The sequence below is a fragment of the Urtica dioica genome, chromosome 1, assembly GCF_054948205.1.
Source record: "Urtica dioica subsp. dioica isolate 48M chromosome 1, U.dioica_male_clone48M_v1_H2, whole genome shotgun sequence".
Lineage (NCBI taxonomy): Eukaryota > Viridiplantae > Streptophyta > Magnoliopsida > Rosales > Urticaceae > Urtica > Urtica dioica.
In genome coordinates, this window is record NC_142756.1 from 59,410,004 (window position 1) to 59,419,192 (window position 9,189).

The 9,189-nt window shown below is 38.0% G+C and overlaps 1 protein-coding gene across 1 annotated transcript; it reads right to left on the minus strand.

Annotated features, from left to right (window-relative positions):
- Positions 1 to 1,417: 1,417 nt before the first annotated feature.
- On the minus strand, positions 1,418 to 3,796 carry LOC149408285 (acyl-[acyl-carrier-protein] desaturase, chloroplastic-like). The gene is made up of 3 exons (XM_089628685.1): positions 3,643 to 3,796; positions 2,585 to 3,017; positions 1,418 to 1,979 (listed from the first exon to the last, which is right to left on the minus strand). Exons 1-3 carry the CDS (start codon positions 3,681 to 3,683, stop codon positions 1,419 to 1,421), a joined length of 1,035 nt encoding a protein of 344 aa, XP_089484811.1. The 5' UTR covers positions 3,684 to 3,796; the 3' UTR covers position 1,418.
- Between the last annotated feature and the right edge of the window lie 5,393 nt (positions 3,797 to 9,189).

Below are 9,189 nucleotides of genomic sequence, written 5' to 3' on the forward strand. Positions count from 1 at the left end.
CAACTTGCGCTAAAAAATAAAACCAACTAGAACGTACCAACAAACCTGTCTCACTAACTGCAAGATTTACATTAGTGGCGGTGTCCTGGAGCATGATGCAATAACTAGCCTGTTGGAAAATTCATCAATTAGTTGGTGCATCTGTGGCGGAGTCAAGTTCTCTGTCTTCGCAGTTTGATTGTCTCCATTTCCTTGAGTGGCAGTTTCCAAAGTCTTGAACTTAGGGTTTTAGCTTGGCGGATAGGCATGTATTTTGTAGCATTTGTCGATGGTGTGGCCGAAAATCTTGCAATGTATGCAGTTTGGTCTATCCTTATTCTGAATCTTCTTATGCACCGAGTCCTCTTTGATTGCCATTGCCATTGCATTTGATGTGGAAGCTTGTCCTTTCTCCAATCCCACTGATCTCTGCTTCTCTTGTTGAACGACGAACGTGAAGACCTTGTTAATGACTGGTATTGGATCTATGAGAAACACTTGGCCTCTCGTGTTGGTGAAGTTCTCATCGAGTCTCATCAGGAACATCATCACATACTTGTTGTTTGCAATCGGGAGTAGATTTTTGACACCACTACAGTGACAGCCTCCACGAGTGTAGCTTGGACGGAAGTGGTTGAGCTCATCCCAAAGTCCTTTGAGCTTGGTGAAATACGTCGCCACGGACTTGTGATATTGAGTCAGAGTAGCGAGCTATCTTCTCAGTTGCAAGATTCTTGGTCTGTTGGATTACTGGTATCTCTCCTCAAGATCTTTCCAAGTCTCTCTTGCAGAGTCTCCGAACAATATGCTCATGAGATTTCCTTGGAAACAACGTTAAGAATCCTAGAAACATTAATGTTATTGTTCCTTACCAATGCTTTAGTCATTAGAACGTCTGATTGATTTGGTTTGATGATGCTTCCGTCGGCGCGAAAGTGCCACGTAGGCTACATAAGAAAAACAGAAAAGAGAAAAAGAAAGTAATAAACGGGCCACGAGACGATGCCGTTACACTAAAGAACTGATTAAACTACAATTCCGTGTAACACAAGGCAGTTGTATAAACAAAACTGCATTGTGTGCTAAGCTTCCAATCCCATTAACTTTTTCGTGTTTTATTATGATTTTCCGCCACAATGAGGGAGAAGAGACTAAAGTATAAATTTTGGACGAGTTTATTGAAATTTTTTATTTTTTTTTAGTTTGCTGCTCTTTCCTATTTAATTGACCACTCAATTAATAATCTCATAAATCTAACCAATTAAATCATTAATTTTACTCAATTTTGCTTATTTAAATACGTCTTTTTCCAGTGAACGAAGTGTAGAGAATCAATGACTTTATCACAACCAACAATATTACACTTCATAAAGAAAAAGTACGGAGAAAAATAGCAATATTACAGAGCCTGAAACAAAACAAAAATCATGTGCGTAAACTTAGGCTTGTCTTCCAAAAATCCAGCTAAATGAAACGGGGGTGGTAGGTTGATGGTGGGCCTTGGATTGGGCTCTCTCCTCGACCCTCTGAATCCTACGTGGCAGGTGGCAGAGATATTCCTGGGCCTCACGGCCTTCATCGGAGAGTCCAGAAAGGCCGTTGACATTCCATAGAAGCAACAAATGCTCGAAGATAAGTCGATAGTCGGTGGCGGTGTAGACCCCGATGCGTGAGGCGACGGCCGAGAAGTGGCGGAAAATATCAGCGTCCAAACCGTCGTACATAAGGTGGGCCGGCATGGAGACGTTATTGCGCATGATGTGGGCAAAAGCAAGCACCGCGCAGTTGGGGTCGATCTCGAACAGTTTTCCGACGATTTTGGAGTAAGCTGTCTCGTGACGCTTCTCGTCGGAGGCGATAGTGCCGCAGATCTTGGCGAGGTTTGTGTCGCCGTGTCGGAGGGCAAGCTTTGCGGTGTTTCCGTGAGAGATGGCAGTCGCTCTTTCTTGAAAAGACGTGTAGATGCTCATTAGGTATGGATCGCTCCCAATGCCTATGTCCTGAGTCATATAATAAGTCATGGGGGCTTCATTCTCACTTAATTTTAGCTAATTTTTCTCAACCATCATAAAACTGTATTAAAATATGGTTTTATTGTTAAAGACCTATATGAAACTAATGGGTTTGCAAAATACGCAATTCTTGTCTAAAATTAATGTAATAGTTGAAATTTACAAACAAACAAAAAAAAGTGTGCCATTACTAAGTATCAATATTTTTTTTTACCTAATAGAAACTGTTTTCTAGTTAAATAGCTTATTGATATTAATGGATTTGCAAAATAGGACAACGTTTGTCTAAAATTAATTTAAAAAAAAACCCCAAAATATACAAAAGAAATTTGGGCATCTTAACTTTTTTTTTTTTTAATACGGAATTTTCATAGAAACCTATGAAAATCCAGACGATGTCAGGGACTCTATATAGAAAAAAGATGAGCATTTCCAACGACCGCTTCCATAAGATGAAACAAAAAAAAAATGAGATCTATTTCGACCGTTAATTTGTAATTCAGTTCGTGAGATTTAATATTCCAAAAAGTGAGGTCCGAAAGGAAATAATATAAAAACTGATATAAACACTAGATAGGTAGAGATTAAGATACCAGTCCAGAGGTTATGAGGTAGTGAATGCTAGTCTCGACTCTTTTCATGTCGACTCGGCCAGAGAGATAGAGGTATTTGTTAAGAAGGTCTCCATGTCTGTTTTCTTCGGCGCTCCAACCTCTGGCCCAGACGGCCCACGGGGTTTCGTCGACTCCTGTCCGGTCATGAAATCCACGCGTCCCGTTCACACGTGATGTGTACGACGGAAGTGCCTCCTCCGTGACCATGTCGCCCACCAAAACCACAAAATATTCGTCTGGAATGGCTACCGCGCTCGTCCTAATATCTCTGATTTTGTCGTAAAATCCTTCAAACGTCGGGTCTGGAAGAAAATCTTGCGGCTGCCACGACTCACTCACGGGCTTAAGTAGCGGCAGCACGTTTTGCTTTGCCCAATCTTCCAACGACTTGAAGATCTCGGCTTTCTCATCCCTAGACCGCCAATTTTAATCATTTAGATAACTAGTAGTTAAAACCATGGATTTCTTTTCTGAATAAAAATTTGAGTCAAACTACGAACTCAGGGTTTCGAGACCTATTTTATATGTGTACCGCTATGTTTGGAATCACGATTTTACAATGAAAAATGCAAATCTGAAGGGTCAAGTGTGGAACGTTAAAATTATAGATTGTGTTTGAAAATTAAGCAAATTTTAAGAGGAATGGAAGGTAGTGGGTGAGAAGAGATCATATACACTTTTGACCTTTAAGAGTATTGTCATCTTCTACTTGTGAAATCTCAAGTTTAGTTCTAAAATGTGTTTGATCTCTGCTCTCAAATTTTCCCTCAAAATGTATTTTCTTTTAATTTTATTCACCTTATTACCTTATAGTAGATTGGCCAATTCCAAAACGTATACCTCCGATAAAGGCACAAGTATCGGGCATGAAAAACACAAGTAGGGTATCCTTCAGAATCTCATGAAATAAATAATTATTATTGACCAATCTTCTGGGGAACTCATTTTGTTACTAATTAAGTTTGAGAGTATAGACGCTTGACAGAGTTTTATTGGGAACTGAAAAATATAAAATGCAAAGCAACTGAAGTACTCACTGGCTGTGACGTTCATGATGAATGGAACTATAGCTCATCATCAACTACTTTGGCGATCTACGTGGTTGATATTGATAACCGAAATCGTAATTCCGTTTTCCTGATTTTGAGCTCACCACTGAAGCATTCAGTATAAGAGCCATTTGTGTCTCTCTATCTCTAGCTTATGCTTATTTCTAGCTGATATAAATAGAGATAGTGTGAAACCTTAAGAACAGTGAGGACAATTTGCATTTATGTGCACTCTTGGTTGAAACTCCCATTTATCAAATAGTATGGCCAAATCATAGTTAAATGGTATGGTCTCTGAAACCTGCGTGGAAGAACTACATTAGCGATGTTAAATTTGAATAACGTTACCTATAATCTCAGTTATTACGAAACGCTAGCGTAAATATGTCATTTGTGTAGTTTTTGTTTCTTTCTTTGTTATGCCATTACTACCAAATGCACTTACCTCAGCTTGTTAGTTATATCAACATTTATCTTATATTCAAGCCCATTTACTAGTTGGTCAGAGTCAGGCTCTTTAAAAACAAAAAAGAAAAAATTCTTCCTGAATCTGCAGGGATTTAAAAAACTTCAAAAGTCGCATCATCAATTATATTTCATATGAACTGTCCTTTATCCCAAATGTTGGTTATTCATAAAAATCTCCTATATCTGGCATTTTTCAACTTTTTCTTTTATGAAAATGGTCCAAGGGTAGGAAATTTTATCAATATGAAGATTTTCAAAGTCCTTAAATAGGTGACTTTTTAGTTTTTTAAAGGCGGTGATCCTCAAACTATTATTTTAAAGTTACTATTCCAAATACTTTTTTACGTGCAACGTGGGAAAGTCTATTATAGACAATAGTAGCATGTAATTCTACTTACATGTCGACATGCAAAAATGTTATAACAATTTTCATGCGAAGAACATTAGACTCCGAGCACGCAGTCCCGAGCACATAAAAGTTTCAGGCAAGATTTTCTTTGAATATTTATGAATCTAGTAAAAGAGATAATGTAAATGAGAATGCTCTGTGATAAGTGAGGCTTCTGGCGTGTACTTGTGTTCGGTCTCCTCTTCTTTATTGTGTTGCTTCTATTTTATAGTGGTGAGTTTGAAGATCATGGGGTGATCAGACCCATGATGTGATAACTTCTCCTTATTTCATGTGAGTGGGTGATCATTATTTTGCAAAACTGCTCATGAGTTATTTTTATTAAGTTAACCGATGATCACATGTTCTCCGGCGGTTATTATTTATGTTAGTTCCTTTGTGGCGTGGATTGCTTGGAAAAACAATCTGTGTGTTTAATTTGTTCGAGTGAAGCTGCAAAAAGATGTTCAAGACTCGGGTTGCCTGTTCTCTATTGTTCTCTCGCGTGAACTAAAACTGGAAAATTCTTGTTTTCATTTTAGTATTGGACATATTATTGAATATTTAGTTTCCGATTATGAAAGATTCGCGAGAGATTTGAGGCTTGATCTAATAAAGCTCATTCGGTATCGAATTAGGTCGTTGTCTCCTTTTGTTACGTAAATCACCCCACCTTCTCAACTCTGGAGACCTTTATCGAAAACTAGCTATTGGTGCTTGCAATTTTCTAAGTCATTCCTTGATTAGAGTTTGTGAGTGTGTGTATTTGCATTGACGTGCTTGATAATCTTCGGGATAAAATCGGGTGAAACATAGAGAGGTAGTCCCTAATATGATGGGAGCTCAGATCTACATCCATTGTACAGGTCAAAGACGATGGTGTTTGGAAAAGGGAGTTTTTTCAAACTTAGTATTCCTATTTCTTTGACGATTGATTATAGTGGATTGTTTGCACCCGGACGTATCAGTTCCCTTGAGTAGGTTGTTTATACCAAACATGGTTACTGATTCTTGTGTGTCCTTATTGCTTTCTATTTGATTGTTTTTTGTTTGTTTATCATCTTGATAAAAAAATGTTAAAAGCAATCAGTTATTCAACAAGTTGCTCCACATGCTAGGTGAACAACCAACTTAATCACGTGAAGTAAATTCAATTGGTATTAGAGAGGGTTACTCAATTCACAGAGTGTGATCCGGTTTGTCTACTGACAGAATATTGGGCGATTTACGCTGTTAGAAGGACTCAACTATGGTTACTGGAAAGCTAGGATGAAAGCCTTTCTCAAAGCATGACGATAAAGCTTGGAGTTCTGTTGAGAATGGATGGAAGACTCTGACTACGACCGATAAGGATGGAAAAGCCATTGATCTTCCTCAAGACCAGTGTACAAATGATCATCAGAAAGAGTTTATGGAGAACTCCAAAGCTATGAATGACATACTATGTGCTACTGACGAGAACATATTCAAGCTTATCTCCAAATGTGAAATGGAAAAAGATGCTTGGGACATTCTTCTTGTTGCTCATGACGGCATTGACAAGGTCAGATCACAACGTCTCATAATGTTCACTACCATGTTCGAAAATCTTAATATCAGAGAAGATGAGACTATTGTTGCGTTTGCTACTAGAATATATGATATTTCTTATGAGTCATTTGGGAGAATCTGTCAAGACACCAAAGCATGTGAGCAAGGTGCTGAGGTCTCTTCCAGATAGATTTGACATGAGCGTGGTTGTTGTTGAAGAGACTCAATGATGTGAAGAACATGCAACTTGATGATCTTCTAGGATCCCTCAAGACTTTTGAGATGAAGTTTAAGGTGAAGGAACCTGAAAAGAAGAACAAGGGCTTGGCTCTAAAGGCAAAAATTCATTCAGAGAATGAAGATCAAGGAGATGTGTCAGATCAAATTGCTCTCTTGGCTAAGAAATTTGGCAAATTTATGAAGAAGATGAACATAAGAGGGGGGAGCAAGGATAACAATCTACTCGTACCTCTCAGTATACGAGAGATGGAAATTTTCAGATGAGGAGCAAGTTTGGTGATACTAAAAATAACAACAAGCGTGAAAACTCTAAGGGAATCCAGTGCATAAAGTGTGAAGGATTTGGACATATTCAAGCTGAATGTCCAAATACCTTGAAGAAAACAACAAGTCATATTCAAGTCATATTTCCAAATACAGTGACTTAGGCAGCAGCAAGCATAATGAAGAAAATACTAATCTTATGGCTTTTAATGTTTTTGCAGTCTCTAGCACCAGCCAAAAGTTAGTTGATCATCTTATTGAAGAAGCGAGCAGTGATGATTATGATGAAGTAACCGAAGAAGACATAGTCAAGAACTAGTATCTGCTTAATGAAAATTGGCTAGATGTGATAGAACACAGCAAGAAGCTGAGTCTGAACATTACTAGGTTAAAAATTGAGAAGAGTGATCTTGAAAAAAAGGTAGCTGATCTTACTACAGAGCTAATGAATAGTCTCAATGATCTTAGTGAACAGTTGAAAGGAAAGATGAAAGCTCACTCTGAGTTGAATCAACTAAGGAAGAATGTAAAGATGCATAGCTCTGGTTCCAACAACCTTAATTCCATCTTAGCTACCCAGCTAGGAAGTCGTAATAGCTAAGGTATTGATTTTCAAGGAAATTCATCTCATATATCTACTAAGTTTTTCAAATCTGAAGAAAAAGTTTGGAACTCTGAGCCCAAGAAGAAGTTCAACCAGCTTACTGCAGTTATCACTCATGCGAATGGCAAACTAAAGACGAAGTGGATTTGCTACTACTGAAACAAGGCATATCACATTAAGCCATGTTGTTTCAAGTACTTGGCCGATCTTAGGATGAAGAAGGTGAAGAGGCAGGCTCCTTCTAGGCAGGAACATGATGAGTGCGTTTTATACGTACAAATCACTCGTTCCCGGACATGAATCAGAGCGAATCCTTAAGTGTTTTTGATATATTTTTTTGTTTTTTGTTTGTTATTATAGGTTTTCATGATCTAAAAGTGTTTTGAGGGCAATAGAGCAACTTTGAGATGATTTGAAGATTTTTCGGACGAGTTAGAGCTAATAAAGAAACATGGCCTCTTCTTCTGCATGATTTGAGATTTTTAAGTGACGATTATGATTAAATTATTTCCAACATTGGATAGATCTATCTCTTATCTTTCCAACGCATATTTATTTGCGAAAATCGGACATCGGAGCAAGAAGATACGGACAATACAAAAACAGTGCGCGAGTCCAGAAGCATCCTCGCGCCGCGAGAAAAAAAAGTGCGCGCCGCGAGGACTCCAGAGTGCGCGCCGCGAGCATTTGACACGCGCGCCGCACGTTCCTTTGGGTTTTGACGGACTTGCTTTCCATTTTTGATGTTTTTGGGCCATTTGAACCATTCCAAAGGCCCAATATGCTCCGAAAATCGCCCCTTGACCTATATATTCGACTTGGTTGTTCTTGAGAGCTTTTAAAAGAGGAAAAAGGCATTTTTCAATGGAATTGACAACCCGACGAGTTCTCCTTCTCCGAATTCATTCGTTCTTCTTTCTTCTCTTCTTTTATTTACTTTATTGCTCTAAATTATTGTTGAACATCAATTTTATTTAATATGCATTCTATTTTGGTTTCAATCTTTATTTTATTGCTTTTAATTATTCTGTTATGTTTAGCGTTGATTATGAACACCATTAGAGGCTGAGTTTCTTATGGGGTTGCAATGTAACCGGGATTGATAATGGTTGGGGGAGGGGGGGGATTCGTTAGGGTTAGATAATTATTGTTTGCTTTATTATTATGGATTGTTTGATATGAATTGTTCCTTATGTTTTCTAATGCTTGATCACCATTAGAGTTGTTATCTAGGATTGTTTAGCTACTCGAGAGAATGTAAATAATCATGCTTTGGTTCATGTCTTCATAGTTGATCCTAGGTTAGAAAATCTAGGCAATTTATGTAATCGTTTAAACTCGTGTCGTACTTCGTGTGGTTGTTTAATAGGATTAGATGCCGAAAGGATAATAATCCGTCAATTACATAGGTTTGCTAGAACACTCAAGAGAGGCTAGTGAATAACTTTGATAGAGTGAGATTAGCATGCATAGGAGTAGATTTTGTTGTTTAAACTTGAAACCCCCAACCTAGTTAGTTCCGGTGAAATCGCGACCCCTACTTTCTCTTCTTGCAAAACTCGTATTTAATTCTCTGCTTTAGTTTTATTATTACTCTTGCTACGAACATCTTCTTAATTTTACTTGGAGTTAATTATCATCAAGTTTTAGGAAATCGTTGTTTCACTAGTCTCTGTGGGTACGATACTCGAATTTACATTCTATATTACTTGAGCGACGCACGTACGCTTTTGTGTGCGAGTTATTTTCGCAATAGAACAAAGAGTAAAACAACAAGTCTGCTTAGTAGCTTACAGCTATGCTAGCAACTTAGAAGAGGAGAGATAGTACTTCGACAGTGGATTCTCAGGGCACATGACTGGTGATGAAAGCTCTCTCACAGATATGAGAAATAGAAAAACTCAATATATAACTTTTGGAGATGGAGTAAAAGGGAAGGTTGTTGGTAAAGGGACACTTAATATGAAAGTCGCACCTCAATTGGAAAATATTCTTCATTTTGATGGATTAAAGGCAAATCTCTTGAGCATCAGTCAGCTCT